This window comes from Psammomys obesus, unplaced genomic scaffold (assembly GCF_907164565.1).
Source record: "Psammomys obesus unplaced genomic scaffold, mPsaObe1.curated_primary_1811, whole genome shotgun sequence".
Lineage (NCBI taxonomy): Eukaryota > Metazoa > Chordata > Mammalia > Rodentia > Muridae > Psammomys > Psammomys obesus.
This window is the reverse complement of record NW_026596057.1, coordinates 18,112,845-18,138,141: the sequence shown is the minus strand read 5'-3', so window position 1 is coordinate 18,138,141 and position 25,297 is coordinate 18,112,845. Positions and strand designations below refer to the sequence as shown.

Here is a 25,297-nt window from a genome sequence, read left to right as displayed (position 1 = left end):
TTCTCCATACTACACATGGGTTTCAAATTCTTCTCGGAAGCGAAAATACACTACAGAAAATTTAATAAGACAAATCTACCTGTGTGTGTAAGTCCTGACTGAAAAATTAGTTTACCGTTTCTAAATCTTTACAGGGTCTACTACCTTAGAGGCTGCAACACAGTTGAAAGGAGTTTGTTGTTTTTTTTTTTTCTTTTTCTTTTTTAACTATTGTAGACTGGGTCGAGATGGAAACTACTAAAGACATTAACCGACACAGCCACTAATCTCCTTGTTTATGTTATCTTTATATTATCTGCTAAGGGAAGTAATTTTAGAAAAAAAATTTGGCAGTTTCAGAACTTCTTTTTGTATTAACGTAACTTGTTTTTGCTTTGTCTATAAAAAGCAAATTGTGGACGCTGGGCTCCAGCAGGTCATGTCAGGATGGAAAGGATTTTGATGAGAGTTTTTATGTTGTCTGAAAAGCAAGGGAGAGAGCAAGAGATATTTAAAAAATAAAATAGATTATCTAAAATAAGAATGTCTGGTTAAGCCAGAAGAACGAAGCTAGGAACCTGAAGGTATATAGAATGTTGCGGAAGGTTAGTGAATGTATTATAAAAAGTCAGAGTTCATATGATTTGAGAAAGAACTGTATTTAAAAATATGTTATAATTCATTTAAAAGGCTGGTGATTCTTCATTGCAAAATGTTTTTTTTTATGCTCTTTTACGGGGAAGAATTCTGGCTGATAGGTTTGGTGTGGCCAGAATAATTCGTACAGTTTAAAATTGTTCTGTACTGTTATGTTATGCAGTTGGTTCTAAAACTTATTTGATCACAATGTTAGGACTTTTGGTTGTGGGGGGATTGTGGATGCTCCACAGTGTTTGCTGTATCATCAGCAGCACCTAATGGCTATTTTTGGTATTGTCAGCTATTATCTTGGGCATCTACTTAGCTGAAATGGAAACCAATATTGCAGCAACTGGAACAACTGGGCTAAAAGCCTAGAGAGACACTAGAGAAAAAGATAATAGTTCTTTTTGGCTTACTACCCCTATATCCAACCTGAAGGGACCCCTACTCATTTTGATTTTTATCTTTGGGCCTTGTATTTTCAATTGCTTGATGGCTTTCATAAAGAAATGCTTGAGAACAATACACTAATGGTACTCAGATCCCATTGTAAAAAGGCAAATCTATAGGATACAAGGGATCATATCTGGAAGACCCAAGATTGGGTTTTCAAATGATCATGGGAAAGGGGGAAATGAGAGACCAAAAGATTAAAAATTAGCAGCTATTATTAATTAAGACCTGAACTAGGTGGGTGGAGAAATCTAGTAATGCCCTGAGGGGAAGGACCACCTTACTGCATTCTTTCCCCACCCACTAGAGATAACAGTTGCTAGGAAACTGGCCCATCCCCCTAGGGAGGGATAACCCAGGTTATTATGGTCTGGGGACCTTCCTATAGCCAATCAATTCAAAATGTAGCATTTTGACCAATAGATGCTTGCCAGGCAGGAATCGCCCCTGCCTTGGGCATGCTGGGAGGGACCAGAATCTTTAAAACACCCAAATAACCTGAGCACAGGGCCATCAGCTCCCATCACTTCGGCGGTAGGGGGTGTGGGCCCAAGCTGCAGCTTGTAATTTACAATAAAAAGAACCTCATGTACTTACAGCGGAGTCTAGTTCTTCCTGGTCTTTTGGGGTTCGTGAACTGGGCAGAACAGTAGGAGTGCCCTCTCATTTACACGCACACACTGTGACATGCATGCTCCCACAGTTATACACACACAGTAAGTAACAAAAATCTTAAATTACTTTGCACAAGGTTGTATATAGGACTAAATAAATACCTATCTGGTTAGCTTTTTACTAGACCTAGAGTTCCTTGAAAAGTGTGCTGCATTGGTGGACAAATAGAGTATGCCTATAATCCCAGCACTTCAGAAAATACAGCAGGAGGATTGCTACAAGTCCAGACAGAGCTACATAATAAGCTCTTCAGAGTAAGATTCTATGTAAAAGAACAAAGCAAAAGTTAAGAGAAATATTCATGAATGACTGGGTGAGTGAATGAGTAAATTCATATCCTCAGTGTATCAACTTTTTTATTCTGAACTACTTCTGACTGTTTCCTAAATCACAGGTTCTCTGTCCATTTCTTAACCCAGTTTTACATTTCCAGCTGTTTTAGACCAAAGGCAATAACATTAGCCAGTGACCAAAAACAAAACAAAATACCCCCCCCCAAAAAAAAAAGACAGAAAAGAAATTGTAAGACAAGCATAGACATACCTTATGGTCATAAACAGTTTCAAGCTTATGGGCACTGGTAGTACAGAGCAGCATCCTGTGCTAAGATATGGTGGCCAAAGACTGTTAACATCACCATATCTGTTGGGGCAGGACAACATGAAAGTGATGTCAAAAGAGCAACAGCTGGCAGTTACAATATGAACATAACAAAGGCTACAATCCACATACTTCCAATTACTCCTGGTCATTCACGAGCCAAATAATTAAAGTATAAAATAAGATCTCTCAGCATTTGGAAGGCAGTGGCAAGCTACACAGCAGATGCTGAGGCTCATAAGCAAATTTTGAGCAAAGTACAGGGAATCTTAGGAAAGAAGAGGGAGATAGAAAGACCTGGAGGGGACAGGAGCTCCACAAGGAGAGCAACAGAGCCAAAAAATCTGGGCAAAAAATTCTTTTCTGAGACTGATACTCCAACCAAGGACCATAGATGGAGATAACCTAGGTCCCCTGCACAGATGGCAGCTCAGTATCCAAGTGGGTTCCCTAGTAAAGGAAACAGGGGCTATCTCTGACATGAACTCAGTGGCTGGCCCTTTGATCACCAACCTTTGGGGGAGGGGGGAGGAGCCTTACCCCACAGAGGAAGACAATGCAGCCAGTCCTGATAGGCTAGGGTCAAATGGAAGGAGAGAAGGACCTCCCCTATTAGTGGACTGGGGGAGGGGCATGGGAGAGGAAGCTGTAGGGGGCTTCAGTCGGGATACAAAGTGAATAAATTGTAATAAATAAAAAATAAAAAAGAGGAAAAAAAACAATTGAAAAAAAAGATTCCCTCTTCTCAGATGTCTCTAGCCTATGTCAACTCGACTTAAAACCAGCAAGCACAGCATCCATGTGTTACTACATATTTTATATCTTATGAGCATGAAATTCACATTCCTTTTATGCAAATTAACAAACTCACTGAGATGGACTGAGTGTGATTCCAGCTTCTTAAACTAGGGGTTACCACCTTATTTTGACAACATTAGAAGGTTTCTGAACAAGGACTAAAAAACTGAAACTCATGTGTAATAAACCCTAGGTATTTCAGACTATACTCACCAGCACTCTATCCTGTGACTTCTTTGCTGCCTTGAACAGAGTATATGTACACTTTGCAGTTCTCATGCCCTCATACCCACAAGACCCCCGCTAATGCAGCCTGAAATATCTTGGCTTGTATTTGTGGCTACTGTACGTCATGAACTGCAGTGTTTTTTCTGGACATGCAAAATTTTATGCTCTTATAAACATTAATAATGGCTTGATTACAGAAAACAGAATTTTAGTATCTTCCTACAGCAATTCTTCAGCATGTAAGCATTAAATTACTTTATCTTTGGACTGTATTGTTTTAGAATGTTTGTGTGCAAATTGCTGTCTGACTTGCTAACTTTAGTTTCATAGTTTTAAAAAGTTAAATTAATTTTCGTTTGAGATTAAAAAAACTTTCTAACATTTTTTAAAATGATTCCAGACATACTTCTGCTCGTAAGCATTACATATTATGTGAAACAATGTTCTCAGCACTGATTAGAAAATTCAAACTATCAATCAATCAACTCTGAAAAGTTGAAGATGTTCTTGTAGTATCAAATATTCAGTCAAGATTTAATCCTTTATGTAAAAATAAGCATTTTTCATTAGCATGTAAATTTGCTTTTACTTTTAGTAAATGGTAAAATCATATACCAAAAAATTATTTTAAAATAAATTTATTTTCAGCAAATGTTTGATTTGTATATATTTTAGATCTCTATATCCCTGGGTCCAATAAAAACTTCTTAAGCAAAAAAGGATCAAAGGTAGAAAAATTCTAAGAAGCTCTGCCATAGATGGTTCCCCAACAGTACTGCAGCTCGGTACTATAATACTTATATGGTGTCTTCCACAACAAACAAGACTAATCTATAAAATCAACAGGATATTACTGCATAGTGTACATTAGCTAGGATTTCTATTGCTGTAAGAAAGACCATGACCAAAGCAACTTGGGGAGGAAAGAGCTTATTTCACTAACAGGTCCACAATATTGTCCACTGAATCCCCATGCCAACATTTAATTTTTGTCATCTGTTTTCTAGCTGGTATTAAATGAGGTTAAAATATCGAATAAGGCTTTCAAATTAAGCATTTAATCTTAAATAAATTAAAAAAGGAAATCAAGTGCTAAGAATGTCATTTAGAGATAAGATACATTGCCTGTTATGCACACCCAAAGTCGTGGGTTTCATACTCAACACCACTACAGCTGCCAAGAGTGGAGGAGTAAGGGGTGAGGTGGGTGCTCTGGAAATTAAAAATGTCATTTCTTTTTTACATAAACATAATGAACTTACTTTTCTTTTATGTGCACTCTGTCTACATTCATGTCTGTGTGAAGGTGTCAGATCTCCTGGAGCTGAAGTTACAGATGGTTGTGAGCTGCTGTGTGGGTGCTGGGAATTGAAATCAAGTCCTGAAGAGCAGCCTATGCCATCTTTCCAAGCCTAGTTACCATTTCTATAAATTGTAATCAGTGCTATTATCTCACTTTTAATTGACTCTTAAATAGTCAGTCAACTCTACATATAGGAATACTAGTCAAATAGAAGCAATGGTTTAAAAAGGCTTTATTTGTACTTCCGTATCAGACCTCTAACCTACAAACTTGTACTTAACCTTTCCTATTGAGATAAGCACATTCCAAGCCCTTAGGGCCTTTAGAATTTGCAAAAGATTAGTGGTGACAATCTGTTTACATTAAACTGGTGAAGGAAAAACACTCCAACTAAGAAGGGCAACGAAAAAGTGACCTCCCTGACGGAATTTCAAGGAGCCAAATAATCACACACCATCTCTTTCAGTTTCCCAACTGAGGAATAGACCAGTGGGCAAGGACTTAGCTTTATTATCTGGAAGTGTGAGTTTTGTACCTGAGAAACTTCGATGCTGCCCTGAAAGTTCAAGACAGTCCTAAGTGGGGCCAAAAAAAAAAGAAAATTCAAGTTGGCCTTTTTTTTTTCGTCTGCTCCACTGTGCTTATTAGAAATAAAAAGAGGGGGGGAAAAAAAAGTAAAGCTTCGGTGACAAACAAGTCCAGGATAAAAAACATACAAAATCTGAGGCGCAGAGGAAAGCTTCCCTAGTCATATACCTTGGAGAATCTGAAATGCATCAAAGCGAACGGAAGTGCAGACCTTAGTTACTAAAAACCTAAGAACCGGTCTAAACAGCAAAAACAATCTCCTACGATCACGCCGCACTTACTCTGGTAACGTTAAGGCTGAAGCAAAATAAAAAGTGAGAAGAGTGGTCGGGTCACAAGCGTGAGTGAAGTTGGGGGAGAGAGCCAGGACACTACCTCGGGGACTTGACAGAAAAGTGGTTCTGCGACTCCTAAACTGCCTAGGCCCACCCCCTCGGAAGCCGCCATCCCCCGCCTCAGGTCCTGCTGGAGCAACTTGGCTCCCGGCCACACCCTCCACAGAGAGTCCACAGATTCGTCCGGCCCACACCTCAGCTCGCGGGCCGGGAGCCCGACCTGCGTCCGAATCCCTGAGACCAGGAATGAAAGGCTGCCGCCCAGCGAAAAGCCCACGCACCCCGAACACCCTAACTTACCAGGATCCGCGGCACAGCGGCAACAGCTGCGACTCTCCGGCCCCGGCGGATGCCAAAAGCGGCTTTCCAAACCCCGCTGCACGCTGGGAAATGTAGTTCTGTGCTCGGACCCAGCCAGACGCCGAACGCTCCAGGAAATTCTAGAGTTCGCGGAGATCCTTATGTAGTTCCTCTAAGGACCGGAACTGAGCTCCGCCCAGGAGGCGCGATGGCTCCTGGATGTTGTAGTCTTAGCTCGGTTCGGTGGCAGCCGGGGATGCGGAGACGGAGACCGAGGAAACGAAACTCTTTCTACCCATTGGACACTGGCCGCGGCACGCTTCTGCGCAGTCCGCGGTGGCGTCGTAACGCCTCGGGGAAGGGGAAGCCGGCGAAGGCTCGAACCGCTGCCACTGGCTTTCAGTTTTTCTGCTGACAGGGTTGGGTCCCTGGCGCTTCGCCGTTTGACTGTGGCACGCGTACGGCCTTCCCTTTTGCTTCCCCGCCCTTGGATCTAGCCCTGTGGGCATTAGCGTCAATTATTCCACTCCGCCGCGAGTCCCCTCCGCGTCCCCGGGCACGGAGGCCGTAACTATGGAGAATATGGCGGAGGAGGAGCTGCTACCCCAGGAGGAGAAGGAGGCCCAGGTCAGGGTCCCGACCCCGGCCCCGGATTCGGCTCCGGTCCCAGCTCCGGCCGCAGATTCGGCTCTGGACTCGGCTCCGACGCCGGACTCGGATCCAGCCCCAGCCCTTGCCCCGGCCCCGGCTCCGGCCCTGTCCCCGTCCCTAGCCTCTGTCCCTGAGGAGGCTGAAAGCAGTAAGTGCAGACGGCCTGGTCTTTCTGCCGCAGAGAAGCAAGAAACCGTGCCTTGCTCGGGAATACGGGAGGCCCTTCTCCGGGGTGGTTTTTAATGTGGAAAGGCAGATTTAGGGAAATGGGGTAAGGAGAAACCAGAGCGGCAGGTAAGAGTAAAAGTAATACAAGGACATTATGGAGGAGCTGTGAAGGCCAGGGTGATGCGGATGAAAATAAACAAGGAGATTAGTGGTTGTGTCGGTTAATGTCTTTAGTAGTTTCCATCTCGACCCAGTCTAAAATAGTTAAAAAAGAAAAAGAAAAACAAAAAAAAAAAAAACTCCTTTCAACTGTGTTGCAGCTTCTAAGGTAGTAGACCCTGTAAAGATTTAGAAACGGTAAACTAATTTTTCAGTCAGGACTTACACACACAGGTAGATTTGTCTTATTAAATTTTCTTATTAAATTTTCGCTTCCGAGAAGAATTTGAAACCCATGTGTAGTATGGAGAAGAATCTGCTAAGTGTCAATTGAGCATTGTATTTCTTTCCATAGGAAGGCGATCGTGAAAACTTAATAGCCCATGTTTTTATTCCTGGGATGCTTTTATATGTGTTCTGAGTGGTGGTTTATTGGATCATATAGGAAACACAAGACTGCTGATTAGCATTTTAAGGATCTTCTTAACAGTTGGTACAGTGGGCCTAAGAAAAATTCAGCAAGTTCTCTCAGCAAATCCTGTGGGCCATAAATTGATCTTTACACTGCTTCAGAATTATCTTAGGAGAAATTAATCATATTTAGTATTTCTAGGCCAATTTGGAATTTGATGTATGTAAAACAGTCATAATCTAAGAGAACTATTTTGCAGTTCTAAAACCACATTTAAGAGTAGCAGGGCTGATAACAGGAAGGACAAAATCAGCCAGTAGGGCTCCTCATCATTTGAGATCACAGCTTTTAGTACAAAATAAGACCTTTCTTCCCCAACCCCCACCCCCTTTGTTACCTACAGTCTGATGGATAGGGAATTTTACACTGTTAAGGGAGTAGTTCCTACCCTCCTGATTATGTTTAAATCAGAAGTATGTTAAGCAGTTTGGCGAATGCATGCCTTCTTCATTTTCTTACCATTTTAATACCTTAACACTGACATAGAAGCTCTGTGGTAGGGCACATCTGAAATCCTAGCACTCCAGAGACTAGCAGGAGGGCTGGTAAATTTAGAGGTCAACCTGAGCTACTTAAGGAGACATTGTCTCAAAAGTGTGTCTAAGTGTTGGAGGAAGGGTGTTGGAAACTTTTGCATCTTTGTGCTAAAATTTGCAAATGTGAAGTTTCAAGAGTGTGTGTTGTTGCAGAAACTTTAAACACACTAATCATTTAAAAATGTGTTTATAGGTGATCTAGTTAGTCCTTTGAAGTCAGTCATAGCAGCCAGGCAAAATGAAGACGGTTAGTCTGAAGTAGAGTTGAAAATTGAGGAAAAAGTAACAGAAGTTGTGAAAGAACCTTCTAGTATATTGGGCTCATCTACGTTAACAGTAGCTTTGCTTCCTTGATTATTAATATGTTATAAAAAACAAGTTGCCTTTTTTAAATACAAATGATATCTGCCATGTTGAACCAGAAAGTGATTTCACATATACATATGGACATGAATTTTCAGACAGGTTTTTAATTTCCTTCAGTAGTGTACTAGATCATTTTAAGTTTTCTTTTTCTAATTTAGTAGGCTCTTCTATTTTTAACTCCCTAATAGAATAGTTGAGTAGGGATGTCTTTATGCAGCCTCTAGATCAGAGATCCACCTGCCTCTGCCTCCTGGGATTAAAGGTGTGTGCCACCACTGCCCAGCTTCCTGTGGGTCTTTAAAAACTGCAGAGAAAAGATAACCAAATAAAAAGAGAAAGTAAATTCAGAAAACCAATGTAGATGTTTTCTCAGGAACTTCGGTAGTGCAGAAAAGGAGACAGTTGAAACTGCAATTGTTTTTTTCTAAGGATGAAGAATGCATGTGCTTTGCAGGGAAAGGAGCATTTACAAAGTGGGGACCTGAATAAATAAGACCAGATGATGCTAACTGACTGGCAGACACTGCAAAGAGGAAGAGGTGCTGGAATAAACCTCAGGGCTCTCAATGTGTTCAATGATTTAAAGCCCTAAGAATTTTAATTCAATTTTTGATGCTGCCATCTTCCTGTCTATTCTCCCAGCTTCACTCTCAATCTACTTGTTCACTCATGTGTATAATCTGTGACCCTTTTTTGTCTTTCTCATGTAAACAAGAAAAAGGCAGTAGTTGTACTTGATTCATCATTTTGGTGGCTAAATGTCAACTGTAGGAGGTGGTACTCAGCAGGCACTAAGGATAGTTAAGTAGTTTTTAAAACAGACATTTGGAATGTAGTAACACATTTTCTACACTAGTTCTGGAACCTGACACCATCAGACATTTCTGCTCAAAAGACAATTTTCTAAGCAAAAGCAAAGAGTGGCAAATATTGTATTATTACCTTTTCACTCTTCTCTCTTGAAATAAGAGCTCCCTACACTTCTAAGCCTGGTCTGGAATTTACTGTGTAGCCCACGCTGGCTTCAAATTCATTATCCTTCTACCTCAGTCTCCCAGATGCTGGGATTACAGGTATGTGCCACTATGCTGGCTTGATTAACTTCATTTACCAGGCCTTGTTCAAAAACGTATAATGAGATAAAGTCAAAAAGAAAAAAGTATCTTTAGGTTTTAGATCTGATAGTAATGATCAAAAAACAATTCATTTGTACAAATTAAACTACCACATTTAAAATGCAAGGAGTTCTCTTTCATAGCTCAGATATATGTGTGCAACAGGACAACAAGTTTTTTGTTCATGAGGCTACTTTGGATTTATAAGACTAGTCACCAAGTGTACTTAATTGAAATCTTTTTATAATCTAAGTTATGAAGTTATGTTCATGATTTGTTAATTCTAGCAAGAATGTTCTCAGCTGCTTGTTGGAATTAACTAGTGATTTCATGGCTTCATATTACCTTTACATCTGCTACTCATTTCACTTTACCTCCTATTACAGTTTAAAAATAGCATGTTAATCTCCCACATGTAATTATAGTTCTTTGAAGATACAAAACATGGATTATAGTTCTTAAGCTGTTTTATACAGGGTAGAAATTTTTTTTTGACATGGTCTCATTCAAATCATTTACTCCCTCCAAAACCTGAAGCCACATAAATAAATGTAAATGTAAATATATATGTTTATGTAATATATATTTTATGTATATGTCCCATGCTGGCTTTGAATATACTTTGTAGTTGAAGATAACTCTAAACTTCCTGTCCTCCTGTCTGTACCTGTGTGCTGAGGTTACAGTTATGCACCACTGTGCCCCATTTCTGTGGTACTGAGGATCAGGCTCAGCTTTCTGGATGCTGGGCAAGTATTCTGCCAACTGAGCTATACCTGCAGCCCCAAGGGAGAAACATTTTCCATGGAATTGCCTTGGCTAAAATTTTAAAGCTTAATGGTGCACGGTAGAGTTTTTCTCTCTCTAACATTCTGCATTCTGAGGTGTGCTTGCCATTGTCTAAACCGAGCTTTTAGCATTACCCATGAGCAATAGCAGTCCCCTAGACTCTATACTATGGAAAACAAAAGCATAAACTTCTGTATGGTGTGAATAACTAAGGGGAAAATTGCAAAGACAATCTTCTAACTCTTAAAATTTCTTTTCAGAGAGACACATCTCAATTCAGAGGCGGCTTGCTGACCTGGAGAAGTTAGCTCTGGTGACTGAAGGAGATGTTGATTCTGCCAGTTCATTGAACTCAGATAATCTGGATTCAGGTATCTCCATGTTTGGGGCCACACACTTAATTTCTATTTTGTTCCTTTTGTTTTTGATTTCTTGAGACAAAATCTCATATTTTTGTTGTCATTGTTCTGTTTTTTTCTTTTTTTCTCTTTATTTTGAGACATTCATTTTTTAATGGATCACCATTTTTCAGCTCATGAAAACTATTAATAAATTTATTCTCGTTGACTAGAACAGTAGTAAAATAATCTCTTTGAGGAAATTACAATTTCATGTTTAAGTTCTGCGTTTCTATAAGGTGGTAATTGAATTAGCAACAAGTTTTGGACATTCCACAACAGTGTTTTAAATAACATAGCAGGGACTGGAGAGGTGGCTTAGTGCTGGCTGAGCTCTGGCTGCTCTTCCAGAGGACCTGGGTTCAATTCCCAGCACCCACAGCCATTTATAACTCCAGTTCCAGCTAATTCAATGCCCTCTTCTGGCCACTATACGTACCAGGCATGTCCACAATACATAGACATACATGCAGGCAAAACACATACACTTAAAATAAAAATAAATAACATAGCAGTTAAAATCCCCTGGTGTAAAAGGGAAGCAGCATAGTTGATACAAAAGTTCTAAAGTGTTGTCAGTGCCCCACTCTCCTGCCTTTGCTCCGCTAGTCTCTTTCTTTCTTTAATTATTTTATTTATTTGGTGAGAAGAGCATTCCATATCATGCATATGGAAGTCAGAGGGCAATATTTAGAAACCAGTTTTTTCCTTCCATGTGAGTTCCAGAGATCAGACTGAGGCCATCTCAGCTGCTATATTCTAAGTGCTTAGTTTTCATGTTTATTTAAAATAGGCAATGTATATACAAACATTAATTATACTTATTCATGCATTCTATATGTGAAAGGTATTTGTTAAATTTAAAATACCATTAGTGATCTACTACTTGTATATGTTTTATTGCTTTAAGCTTAAATTTGGGACTTTAATTCTTTACCTGCTTATTGGTGGGGGCTGGGCATTGAACACAGGTGGTCAGACTTGGCAACGAGTAAAAGCTTCTAGCACTAAGCCATCTTGCCAGCCTGAGATTTTCATTCTTGGACACTGTTTATCAGAATTGTTATTTGAAGTGTACTATATTATGATGTTAATGATCTCTTTTGATGCTCCATATAGTCTTTTTCAGGAATACTTCATAAATAATGGAATATACAGATTATATATAAATATAGTAATATAAATGTATAAATGTAGTGAAACAGTCAAATTCAGGATATGATGATTTTACCAGGTCCCTTGTCTTGGAATAGCAATTATTACATTCTGTCTTCTGTTTTTCTTACCAGTGTTTTGGCTGTCATTACTGCTGCCAGAATAATAGGGAAGTACCATAGCAGGTGCTCAAGCATCTCTGTCCCACCTCTACCCTACTAGAAATGCCATACATATTTCTGGTTTTCCATTCTAAGGTGCTGAATGGTCTCTCTGGCAAAAGTTCAGCTGAAAGAAATATCACTTTAAGAACTTTACTGTTCCTGCTGGCAACAACCATCATCAACTAGCCACAGATAGCAGAGTTTCAAGGCTGAAAAATAGTCATTTCTATGCTGCAGTTCTCATGAAGGACATCCACGATCAGAAATGTTTTCTTCTTACAGTTAAGAAAGTCTATCTATGGGGAGTTTCCCTGTTACTTTGTAGCTGATTCCAGGCATTAATAGCTGATAGTCTGTGCTTTTTCTTCTTTTTTAGAAAACAGTAAAACTTGCCCACTGTGCCCTAAAGAAAAGTTCAGAGCTTATAGTAGTCATAAGCTTCGTCGACACCTTCAGAATTTACACTGGAAAATCTCAGTTGAATTTGAAGGTTAGTATTTTTCTGCTTACTTAGAGTAATTTACATGAAATTTGACATTTGTTAAATTGGAATTTTACTGTAAACATCAAGTATTTTCACTTTATATTATGATGAATGTCTCCACTCTTAATGTATTTGATAAAGACAGTATACAGTCTTGTAGGCAGTAAACACATGACATTTAATTTAGTAGACATTTATTAGCCATCTGTGACTATGGCATATTGGGTAATTCTGACCTAGGCATCCCTGCTGCTCATTAAACAATATTCTGGTAAGCTTCTTTTCCTCTTGTAGAACAGCTACTGTTTGACCTATAATTTTAAAGAGAATGTAATTGCAGAAAAGCAAGAAAAAATTTTAAAATGGTATTAATTTTAGAAAAAAATAATTTTTATAGTTGAAAACTTTCAGGATATTGATAGAAATAAATAAATATTCAGAAATCACAGGCTTTACTGTAGATGAAAGGAAAATATTAAAAATACACTAAGTATAAGGAAAGTTTCACGTTAAGAAACTAGATTCTGAGTCCGGGAAGTATCATAGTTTTGGGGGAGAAATGGCATCATCTTTTACATTTAAATTGCATATATTTTTTTATGTAAGTGTCATATCAGTAAAATAATCAATAGACAAGAGTAGAAACACAACCATAGATAGATACGTGAGGATATACATTACACTATGTACTTTGTGGCAAAAACTTGGAATTAAAGGGAATATTAACTACATTGTGGTATATACATAGCAAATGCAGCCACTGAAAAGAATACATTCTGTATATTGTAGCAAACGTTAGAGTTGTTTAGGTTTTTTGTTTTGTTTTTGTTTGGTTGGTTGGTTTGGTTTTGGTTTCTCCAGACAATTGAACATGTGGACCAGTCAGCATCCTCTCACTGAGGTAACAGTTGCTGAGAATGGAAGAGATGTTTCTTCAGTAGCTTAGCCACTAGTAAAATGCCTATGCTTCTGACACAAACCCTCACCTACCCTCTTACAATTAATGAAATTCACTGGATCATAATTTTTTTAAAGACATGAAGGTAGAAGGGGATCTAGTTGGGAACAGGAAGGGGTCATGATAGTTTTTGTCATAGTTTGTTCTAAAGTAACTGGCATATTTTAAAGGGATGTAATGCAGAAGGAACAAGAGATGTGAGATAAGCAACAAATGCTTGGGTTTGAGACTTGAGTAATTAGAAAAGTGGAGTTGCCCCTTATTGAGCCAATGGCAGCTGCAATCAGAGAAAATATGGGAAGCAGGCCAGGACCTTAGCTTTATAAAGTAGAGATGCATCAAAGTGGAGACATCCAGTGTCCTAGAAGGCTATATGAATGTGAAACTTAAGGGAGTACTTGGGGCTAGACGTACACATTTGGGAGACGTCAGAATACAGGTAGTATTTAAAGCCATGAGATTTGATTCAGGTATGCGAATCAATAGAAAAAAGCCAGCGGGAGCTGAGTTCTTGGACACTTCAGCAATTGGGGGAAATGATGTAAAGCATTAGAATAAAAGAAACGTAAGTAACAGACTGAGTTAGGAAAGTTATAAGTCATGTCGTAAGCAAAATAAAACTAAAAGATCTGGTTCAAGAAAGTTCATAGAAACTGAGATATAGCTCAGTGGTAGAGTAATTCCTTAACATGTAGAAAATTCAAGAACTTATCCCTAGAATTACCCAAAAAAAGAAAGAATGAATTGAAGAAAGGAATACTGGTTTGTTGTAAGACAGGCTCTCAAATAGCCCAGGCTGACTATAAGTAGCTCTAAAGCTGAGAATGACACCGTTCTGCCTCTACCTCCCGAGTGCTGGGTTTTCAGGCGCGCTTCACAATACCCAGTATCTTGACAGATGAGTTTTCAGATGACCAGTAACCAATTTAAATTCCTTATTGGGCATTTGAATTAGGGGTCTTGGTGTCGAGAATAACTTAGTTACTAACACTGCAATTTGACATTCCTTCCCGTAAAACCATTGAACCCATGAAAGAAGTTAAGAGTTTCTAGAGGAAAACTACATAGCCACCATCCAAGCCAGAAAAATATCTGTGTTTTAGGATATAGAAAAAAATGTAAAGATCAATATCCAAAACTAAGAATAATAAATTCAAAAATAAACATTTTCTAAAAGGTAGGAGGAAAAACAAGATTATCTGGTATGGTCATGAAGAACTATGAATGAAGCAAAGATGATGAAGTTTAAGGAGCTAAATGCCTAAGAACAAACCATCTTAACAGAACTAGAAATTGAACATAAGTCTCTGTTTGTTTATATTGATATATCTGCTTATCTCGTTTATAAAATAAATGTTCTTCAAATAATTATGTTACAAATAGAAGAATAATCCTAATTATTCTGTTGTTTTGTTTTTTTTTTTTTCTTTTTCTTTTTGAGACAGGGTCTCATTACCCAGCCCTGGCTGACCTGGAGCTCACTATGTAGATCAGGCTGGCCTCAAACTCACAGAAATTCACCTACCTGCCTCTGCTTCCTGAATGCTGGGATTAAAGGCATGTGCCAGCACACCTGGTGATCCTAATTATTTTTAGAAAATTAAAAATATTTATAATTTTCAGTGTCCATAGGATGTTTAATGAGTAGTAACACAGTAGTAACACAGTAGTAACACAGTAGTAACTTTTTCTTTCTAGGCTACAGGATGTGCATCTGTCACTTAGCTTGTCGGCCAGTAAAACCAACCATTGTTGGAGAACAGGTAAGCAGAGGGTAGATTCTTGCTTTTAAGTTGGTTGACTTTAAAGAAAGCACAATTTTTATTTGCTTTAAAATTACCTTTGCCAAAGGTCAAGGATCTAGTCTAGATTTAAAATTAAAATACTCATGTGCAACAGTATGGTTTTTATTTTTGGGACAGAATCCTTTATAGCTCACACTTGACATCATATTCACTGTGAAGCTGGGGCTGACCTTGAACTCCTGATCCTCCCATCCTTACTTCCTGAGTACTGCCATGACAGACATGTGCCATCACTTCCAGTTATACAGTTCTGGGGATTGAGCCCAAGGCTTTGTGCATATTCCAGTACTCTACCAACTGAGCTACATGTTGGTAGCTACAAGCTACCAACTTAGCCCATCCTGGTTTACTTTAAAATCCTTAGCTCAGTGCTTTCAGGTGATTATGAAGGATTAATATAAAATGTACAGAAAAAATATTGTTGCTCTTCTCTTTCATTTTCTTTTCTGTGTATTGGTGTTCTGCCTGTATGTCTGTGTACCACTTCCATGCCCAGTGCCCATTGAGGTCTGAAGAGGGCATCAGATCCCCTCGAACTGGAATCACAGATGGTTGGAAGACACCATGTAGGTGATAGGAATCAAACCTGAGTTCTGCAGCTAGTGGCTTTAACTGCTAAGCCACCTTGCCAGCCCTCATTTTATAGTTCTTTATTTCAGTTAGATGTATTACTTTTATGCTCAAAATGAAAATTATCTATTAATTAAGAACATTTTAAATAGAAAATTTTTTTGCTTTGGTAATAAATTTTGATGAAGAACCTTCAGATATCTGAGCTAGTAAATACCTTCATTTTTCAATTTCATGTTGTCCTTCCCACTGTTGTTATTTTAAAGCTTAACTTTAACACTCAAGAACCAGAGGGGTTTTTTTTAGTTTGACTTTTGGTTTTTGAGATGGTGTCTCAATATGGAGACGCCTGGCCTTGAACATGCTCTGTAGCCCAGGATGAAGTGCGTATGTTTACTGTTAAAATCAGTCTGACTGACAGGGAATACAGCATATAAAATTGTTTTAGTGATGCTACCCAGAAAGCAGTTTGTTAAATTCTGTGTGTGTGTGTGTGTGTGCGTGCGCACGCGCGATCGCGTATGTGCTCGCTCACAACACTATATGTATGTTTCTGTGTCTGCGTGTATGTGTAGAGGCCAGAGTTTGACATTGATGTCTTCCTCAGTCATAGTCCACCTTATTTTTGAGATGGAGTCTCTTACTGAGCCTGGAGCTAAATGATTCAGCCAGGCTGGACAGCCATTTATCGCTAAGGATCTGTCTCTACCTCTCCAGTACTGGGGTTCTAGTAACACACCAGCAGAGCTGGCTTTTCATGTAGGTGCCAGGGATCCAGGCTCGGTTCCTCATTCTTGCACAGCCAGAAGCTACACAGAGATCCATTCGCTTGCCTCTGCCTCCCTGAATGCTGGGATTAAAGGCATACACCATCATGCCCAGCTATGTCATGGCATATCTTGAAACTGAGTGTTAGTAAAGTAGTTATATCAAGAAGTCTACAAATGCTTCAGATCAGGTCTTATTTTCTAAGAAAGCCAGCTAAAATGAGCAGCAACAGCACTGTTAGCATCATCCCAGTATAGGTGTAGCTTATATAAAATAACAGTGTATTGGTTTACTGATTAGAATTAATGGAAAAACTAGAAAAGCTAATTTCTGGCCTGCTGTAACAAAGCGTATCACTGACGAAGTTATCCTTTCAAAGTTACATCCAGAAATAAACACCACCTTTTATACTATTAAATCCAGTAGTCACTAACATATTGCAGCTTGAAACTTGCATTTCATTGCCTTAGTAACCTGTTTAAATGAAATAATCCATTTGATAGATATCCAGTAAATTGGGTGCCCATTATCATTGCATCATTTGTTCAGCAACAATCACCAGAAGGACTGACATGCTAGGACATGTTACGCGCCATGTGAATAAAGGAGAAACTAAATCCAGATATATTGCTGGTAAGTTAAGCAGTCTTGTTAACATATTAATAATTAGGCCTTTATTTTTTTTAGACAATAAGTAATTAAAACATACTGATTTGACTAAATAATTTGACAAGTAATCCATTACTTCACATTTTTTCTTTTTTTAAAACAAAATTATTTATTTATTATGAATACAGTGTCTATCTGCATGTACACCTGCAGGCCAGAAGAGAGCACCAGATATCACTACAGATGGTTGTGAGCCACCATGTGGTTGCAGGGAACTGAATTCAGCACCTCTGGAAGAGCAGCCAGTGGTCTTAACCTCTGAGCCATCTGTCCAGCCCCATGTTTTTCTCTTTCTATGAGGTTTCCAAAAACATTCAACTATCTTCAACAAATATTAATAAATGTTGTAAAAACTGCAAATAGGCATGTTAATGAGTTTAGAATGAAAATAATGAAAAATTATAGAATTATAGGCATATATAGAACTAGTCATAGGACTTTTATAGCAATAACTGTCATACTTATGGTGGGAAAGGGATGCCCAAAATAAAGACCTTTATTCTGAGGGATGAAAAATATGAATGTAAAATGATAATGAAGTTAGCCTTTAGGGCCAAGAGTATCCATTTCATTTTCTCACAGGGCATCATTTGCAAAAGCTGATACTCTGAGATGTAAGGCATGCCTGTGCAGCGAGTGTAGAAGGGTGCACAACAATAGAAAAGCTTACTTTTGTTGCTGTTATCAAAGGAACTATGGTTCTCACTTAATGTCCTAAATATAACATTGGCCAAAAAAGGACAACCAAAGGATGTAATTATTTTTCCAAATTACATATGTCTCATTTTTTGAATATTTAATACATATGCACATCAGTATTCCATTTGATGTTATAGCTAAAGGATTATAATGTATACTAAATATAAAATGTTCTTGTCATTACTTAATAGCCATTTGAATGCATTGTTTAGTTTAAAATTATAATTATGGGAAAGGGAGGCCCATGAGGTTGCTTAATGGGTAGAAGTCCTATGCATGCCTATGAGCGAAGTTCCATCCCTGGATCTACAAGGTAGCAAGGGGAAACTGACTCCCAAAGGTGTTCTTAAGTTCAATATGTTTAGAAAATACTGAGATTTTTATTCAGCCAACTAATAGAAAGCAAGCATACAAATACTCAATTTTTATACTATTACAAGATACTCCATGGCCAACCTGTGAAAGCATAATGTAGTACTTAGTGAATCATAAAAATATTTTAGGATTTTGTGCTATCTGTTGGTATTCTTGGATTTTATAATACTGATAATAGTGTTACACAGTCAGAATTTTAAGTGAATAAACTTCCCTGCATTCACCAAATTCTTACCTAGGCACTTTCCACAGACAGTGAAATAAATTTGTTCTATGGCTTTCTTTTCTTTTTATTTTATAGCTACCAAGCTACTTGCTTTAGAACAGAATAATATAAAGTTACTTTTTATAATGGATCATGTTGGATATTTAACATTTTTTCAATTATCTTGTAGTAATCTTTTTTCTTTCCATTTTAGCTTCTACTACCAAATCATCTAATGAAATTTTGAAGGAGGCAGACACAGATATACAAGTTTTTCCTAACTACTCAATACCTCAGAAAACAGATTCATATTTTAATCCCAAAATGAAACTAAATCGGTAAGACATTGAAAATACTGATAGAATTTTTAGTACATCTTGTTTTGGGGGAGAGGGTGATCTCAAGACAGAGTTTTAGTACTTCTTTTAACCTCTGTGTCGTGTGTATTAAGATTAAAGTCATCAATTTTAACATTTTCTCAAAATATTTCTTTTTTCTACCAACCCAGTTTTTCAGTCAAAGACTAAAATAGACCCAACTTTATGTAATTAAACCTGAACAGACTGGTAGATGAGTTTTATTAAATAAATGAGTGCTTGTTAAATAAAATTCAGTTAGATTCATAGTTTAACTTAACAAAACTTACAGGTTTTGAAGTATTAATTTGGGAATGTATATTAGGTAGGTATGAGGTGTTCAGAATTCCACAAAGATGAAACCATGGTACAGCAAAGTTACTTCATATTATTCCTTCTTTCTAGTCAGATAATATTCTGTACATTGGCTGCTTTGGCTAAGGAACGAAAACCTTTGGAGTGTTTAGATGCCTTTGGAGCCACTGGTAAGTAAAAATAATAATTGTGTATTTTTTTTACGTTTTTTTTTTTGTTGTTTATTTTACCTGCATGGATGTTTTTGTATCAAATCCATGCAGTACCTTGAGAGGCCAGGTGCTAGGACTCCAGCCCAGGTCCTCTGGAAGAGCAGCCAGTGCTCATAACTTATAATCCATCTCTCCAGCCCCTACATAATGTCATTTTTTAAAAAGGAAACTTATATGGATATGATGTCTAGCAAAATGTTTTCATGAGCTGCACATGGTGGTGGACACTTTTAATCCTAGCACTTAGGAGTCAAAGGCAGGTGGATCTCTCTGAGTCCAAGGTCAGCTTTGTTTGCATAGTGAGTTCCAGGACAGCCAGAGCTACATAGAGAAACCCTGTCTGGAAAAACCAACAAAAAAAAAAAAAGAAAAAAGAAAGGAAGATCTAAAAAGATAAAAGGTTTTAAGGTTTTCACGTAAAGAAAAAATTTAAGATTCAAGGTAAGCTTTTTCCAGCTTTTTAATGATATTTTTCAAGAAGATTCTATTTAAAAGAGTGTAATGAATTGATTCTTATATGTCATTTCAAAAATAATTCAGTCATGCTCAGTCTCATTTTATCAATATCTCCACAGATCACTTTTCATTAGTCTCTTTAGTCCCATTAATTTAAAACAAATCCTGGACATATTATTTTATGTGCATATTTGTTGGATTACTTAAAATATAAGGTTTAACCCCCACCACCTCAGGCAAGGTATCAATGTTTGGCTGAATTCAACTCCTTGATCTCCTGATCCTCCTGCCTTAGCTTCCACATGCTGAGATTATAGGACTGTTCCTCAATAGCTGTAAGGCTCTTTTTCTTTCAGGTGAAGATATAGTAGCATTATTATACCTAGAAAATAAAGACTGAATTCATTAATATCAACAATTACTTAGATACTTAAACATTTTAAAAAATTCAAATCAGAATCCAAAGAGTATGTCTTTCCATTGTTTCAAGTCTAAGGCTCTTCTTTTTTTGTTGTTGTGTTCTTTTGAGACAGAGTCTTACTGTGTGGCCTTGGCTGACCTGGAACTCACTATGTACACCAGGATGGCCTCGAACCCACTGATTGTGAATTCTACCTGCCTCTGCCCAGAATTAAAAGCATGCACCACCATGCCCAGCCAAGTCTCTTCTTAATATGGTCTCCTATCATTGTGAGCGTATAAGTGAAAGAGAGAGAGAGAGAGAGAGAGAGAGAGAGAGAGAGAGAGAGTGTGTGTGTGTGTGTGTGTGTGTTGCTTATAAAACACTTTTTTGGTCATTAATATTAAACTTTTTAACTTAAAGATTCATCTTCTTCCCTGTTTCTCCCAAGGAATAATGGGATTACAGTGGGCAAAACACCTTGGAAATGCGGTCAAAGTTACAATTAATGACTTGAATGAAAACTCGGTGACTTTGATTCAGAAAAACTGCCACTTAAACAAATTGAAAGTGGTGGTAGAGCGGGAAGAAAAGAAGGAGGGTGATGCCCTTGAAGAAGATGGCACTCTGGGGGGCATCCAGGTGACCAGGATGGATGCCAATGTGCTGATGCACCTGAGATCTTTTGATTTCATGTAAGTGAAAAAGATTTGTCAGATATACACTTAACAGATCCCCTGGAGGTGGGCGCTTTAAAATAAAAGACATTTGTGGTGGTTTATTTTAATACAGGTTTTTGGCCTTGGCCTGAAATATCCAATAAGAAAAACTTCAGACTTCCTGGGAATGAACTTTTGATCTTAGGCTAAGTTATTTCCATGTGTTTTACATGTCCTAGATTATTTTGTTACTTACTTTTAAAACCTAATTAATAGATGTTCAATGTACTTTTTTTTCTCTCTCAATTGTATGAGACAGTAAGCCTTTAGCCCAGGCTGGCCTCAAACTGGAAACTCTCCTGCCTCCATCTCTTGAGGGCTGGGATTACAGGTGTGTTGCCATCACACCTGCCTTGCAAACTTTTGAATCCATGAAATTTTATCTTTAGAAATAATACTGGTATAATGTGGATTACTAATGCAAACTTAGATGTGTGTATTTTCGTTTTGATTGTAGACACCTAGATCCTTTTGGAACATCAGTGAACTACCTAGACTCTGCATTCAGAAACGTAAGAAACCTTGGCATAGTATCAGTGACTTCTACAGATATCAGTTCCTTATATGCCAAGGCACAGCATGTTGCCCGGCGACACTATGGATGTAACATTGTCCGAACAGAGTATTACAAGGAGCTAGCAGCCAGAATTGTCGTAGCTGCAGTGGCAAGGTACCAAATTGCCAATGGTGCATCTACTATGTTTTACTGTGACTCATGATTTTGAAAAGCTAATACTGTGAATGAGTGCTTATTCTTCAAAATATGCATTAATTTTTTAATTCTACATCCTTTATATGTAATTTTAATTTGATGTAGTGGCTTTAATTTTATGGGATTTTTTTTTCTTTTTTTTTTTTTAACATACATTCATTTATTTGTGTGTATTTGTGTAGGTTCATGTGTGGAGTTCATCTTGAAATAATTGGTTCTCTCCTACCATTGTGGGTTCTGGAGATCAAATCAGTTATCAGGCTTGGCAGCAAGCACCTTTACCCACTGAGCCGTTTTGATGGCTTATTATTTTTGTTTTGTCAGAACTTTATTTATAGGAATAGAGAAGAGATAGCAACATAAAAAGGAAAAACAAGCTTTGTTTTTAGATTTATAAGCTATTTGAAAGACCATTTCATCCTCATATAGTCTGAATAAAATGATGGCTTCTAACTTGATTCTGAAAATGACCTTGTAAAAATGGAAGATCTTTATGTGTCTCCCTAGGATTTCAGAGCTATGGAAATGAAGGAAGTCTGTTATCTACTGTGCACAGAATTTTATGCTACAAGAAAATACTTTTTTAGTATTGACTTAGAGTGTGTGTGTGTAAGTGTGTATGTCATATTCATGGGCACATTCATGCAGGAATGTTCAAGGGTCAGAAGAGGGCATCAGATCCTCTGGAACTAGAGTTACAGACAGTTGTGAGCTACCGTTGCGTGCATGGTGAGAAGTGATCCCCAGTTTTCTGAAGAGCAGCAAACACTCTTAGCGGCTGAACCATCCTTCCAGCGCCTACAAGAATAACTTAATATGCAGTTTGACAGGGAGAGTGCTGATAATGGATGACAAGCCCATCCACTTGCTAACCCAGCAAGGCTCTGCAGCACTTGGAGGGAGACTCTTACCTCCGTGTGATTACATGGTTATTAGTCTTCATAGGTCCTCAGCAACAGTCCTGAAACAGAATTTACACATGATGCTTGCTATGTGTACGCAAAGCATTCATTAGAGCAGTTTTGGAAATGGTGTACCTTGTAGCACTTAATCCAAAGGAAGAAAGAGCTTTGACTGTTCTTCAGGACATATTCAGAAACTAGCTGAATATGGTCAGTATTAAATAAATATATGTGGTTTGGAAGATGCTTTTTTTAAGGAAAAAAACAGATTAAATTCAGACTAATAATCACGATTACAGAAAACAGTCATGCTGAAAACCAGAGATTATAGTCCTCTTTTCCTAAGAAGTGTCTAGAGACTGAAGACTTTGCCTAACAACTGTGTTCCCTGTACTTTAATGTGTATGAAAGTCATGGTAATGATCTTTTGTTAGTGCTATCAATACAGTGCTGTACAAAGGAAATGATAAGCTGTCAAAATAGTTTGTGATGCTTTTTTTTTTTTCAACAGAGCTGCAGCACGGTGCAATAAAGGTATAGAAGTGCTATTTGCAGTGGCTCTGGAACACTTTGTGTTGGTGGTGGTGAGAGTCTTAAGAGGGCCTACTTCAGCAGATGAGACTGCCAAGAAAGTCCAGTACCTGATCCACTGCCAGTGGTGTGAAGAAAGGATTTTTCAGAAGGATGGTAATATGGTAGAAGGTAAAATGCAATTCCCCTGGCCTGCATATTTCCTATCAGCCTTCAGTAAATGAATCTTCATCGTGTCCCTCATTATCCATACTGCGCTGTGCTTTTAAACACAGCTGGTGTAGAACTGAAGCACCCTTGCCCTGTCCTTTATTGAGACACCTGGAGATAACATAGTTTTTCCACTATCAGTTAATTTTAGGAACATAAGTCAGATCATCTATGTATCTAGACTATTATAAATTATTAATTTTATAAAAACTATTTTCACATTTCTAGTTAAATGCTACCAGTTATAAAATTCATTCATTGAGTCCCTGCTGTGTGTCAGGCCTTGGGACACACAGGAAAGATCATTCAGTAAATATTCATTATGTCCTTGCTGTATGCCAGGCCTTAGGATGAACAGGGAAAACTACAGCTCATGCTGGTAGGAAACTGTTTGTTTGTTTTCTTGGGACACAGCAACAGTCTTGCCCACTGTTTGTCTATTAAGTTCTTGGTATTTTTTTTAATGTGAATTTTCTTAATGTATATAGGGGGTTTGTCTGCATAAATATTTTGATATGTGCCTGGTATCCACAGAGGCCAGAAAAGGGCATTGGGTCTCCTGGAACTAGAGTAACAGACAATTATGAGTGTGGTGTGGGTGATTCCCAGCTGTGGGTGCTGGGAATCAAACCCAGATGATCTGGAAGAGCAACCAGTGCTCTGTTGAAGTATCTCTTCGGATCTCGGATGTGAATTTTTAAGAGCTCTCTACAAATTAAAGTTGTTTACCCCTTTCTGTATAAATTGTAAGATTGTTTTGTTTTTTCCTATGCTTCAATTTGCTTTGTTTTTGTTTCTGTTTTGTTTGTTTTTAATTTAGGTTTTGGGTTTTTTTTGGGGGGGATGTTTGTTTGTTGCTAATGTTAAAGTTACCTATATTCTGGCTTTTGTTTGTAAGGAAATTACTATTCCTAGGTACTTCCAGGGAGGTTAGGTTTTATTGACTAGGCCAGCACTTCCCGACTAGAAGACAGTACATACTTTGTCTTGTACTAAGCCCACATTTTGTTTCTGGATTTTCTGTTTTTGGTGTCTATTCATACACCTCTATGACACCAATTGATGCTTTTTAGCTTTTTGACAGTGTATATCATATATCCCAGCCAATGGTGACCTTGAACTTTTTTTAGTTTTCTTTTAATTGCTTTTATTTATTTATTGTGTGTGTGAGAGAGTTTGCCAAGGCATGCATGAGAAGATCAGAATGCAACCTATAGGAGTCAGTTCTTTCCTCAAGCCATGTGAGTCCGAGGGTCCAAACACTCGTCATCAGGCTTGTCACTAAGGTGGCAAGCACCTTTACTCTCTGAGACATCTTACTGGCCTTGGCTTTGAGCTGGTAGAGGCCTTCCTGCCTCCACCTCCCAATGCTTAGATTATAGGTATGCTCCCGGGCCTGCTTTGTGGGGTGCTTCGCATCAAACCTAGGGCTTTGTGTGCTAGGTTAGCACTCCACCAACTGAACCACATCCCCACCCATTATTTTATTATACTAGGGATGAAAGCCAGCCAGGCAGTTAACCAATTGAGCTTCTCTACCCAGCCACTAATTTTGTTGAGTAACAAAATAATACTATTATATAGACTAGAAGTGGTTTATTTCATCAAGCTATTCCAAAAAAAGGCAGTGGTCAACCTACAGATAACCTGGAATAAGGAAAATTTAGTTCAAGAAGTCTTTTTGAGTTTTCAAGATAGGGTCTCACTGTTGTAGCTCTGGCTGTCCTAGAACTCACTGTGTAGACCAGGCTGGCCTGAAGTCATGCATCACCATGCCTGGTGAGAGGGTCTAATTTTTTTGATTGTTGTTCTTTCTTTGTGTAACAGCCCTGGCTGTCCTGAAACTTGTAGACCACACTGGCCTTGAACTCATAGAGATCCTCCTGTCTTTCCCTGGAATTAAAGGCATGTGTACAATTCCTGGCTTTTTTTTCCCTCTTGAAGTTCTAATGTAATTTTTGAAAGGGCTATTTTTGAGGGCTCATGGTGTAGCTCAGTAGTACAAGAGCATTAACCTAACATGGGTGAGGTCCTGGTTCAACTCCCAAGCACCACTAGCATGAATAAATAAATAAGT

General features: G+C 38.3%; 2 protein-coding genes across 4 annotated transcripts in view; one reads left to right on the top strand and one right to left on the bottom strand.

Annotated features, from left to right (window-relative positions):
* The window catches only part of Swt1 (SWT1 RNA endoribonuclease homolog), a 68,524-nt gene extending 62,551 nt beyond the window's left edge, over nucleotides 1-5,973 (bottom strand). Inside the window, exons 1-2 of one of the 2 annotated variants that reach the window (XM_055624639.1) lie at nucleotides 5,902-5,973; nucleotides 2,293-2,391 (exon numbers count right to left, since the gene is read on the bottom strand). In XM_055624639.1, coding sequence (XP_055480614.1) covers nucleotides 2,293-2,346 — 54 coding nt within the window. In that variant the 5' untranslated portion in view covers nucleotides 2,347-2,391; nucleotides 5,902-5,973. The remainder of the gene's footprint in view (nucleotides 1-2,292; nucleotides 2,392-5,901) is intronic. The other variant, XM_055624640.1, reaches the window with a different exon arrangement.
* Nucleotides 5,974-6,140: 167 nt separating this feature from the next.
* Nucleotides 6,141-25,297, top strand: part of Trmt1l (tRNA methyltransferase 1 like) — a 28,479-nt gene continuing 9,322 nt past the window's right edge. Inside the window, exons 1-10 of one of the 2 annotated variants that reach the window (XM_055624463.1) lie at nucleotides 6,141-6,700; nucleotides 10,418-10,528; nucleotides 12,251-12,364; nucleotides 15,015-15,079; nucleotides 16,963-17,092; nucleotides 18,622-18,745; nucleotides 19,169-19,248; nucleotides 20,598-20,841; nucleotides 21,323-21,535; nucleotides 22,991-23,181. In XM_055624463.1, coding sequence (XP_055480438.1) covers nucleotides 6,475-6,700; nucleotides 10,418-10,528; nucleotides 12,251-12,364; nucleotides 15,015-15,079; nucleotides 16,963-17,092; nucleotides 18,622-18,745; nucleotides 19,169-19,248; nucleotides 20,598-20,841; nucleotides 21,323-21,535; nucleotides 22,991-23,181 — 1,498 coding nt within the window. In that variant the 5' untranslated portion in view covers nucleotides 6,141-6,474. The remainder of the gene's footprint in view (nucleotides 6,701-10,417; nucleotides 10,529-12,250; nucleotides 12,365-15,014; nucleotides 15,080-16,962; nucleotides 17,093-18,621; nucleotides 18,746-19,168; nucleotides 19,249-20,597; nucleotides 20,842-21,322; nucleotides 21,536-22,990; nucleotides 23,182-25,297) is intronic. The other variant, XM_055624464.1, reaches the window with a different exon arrangement.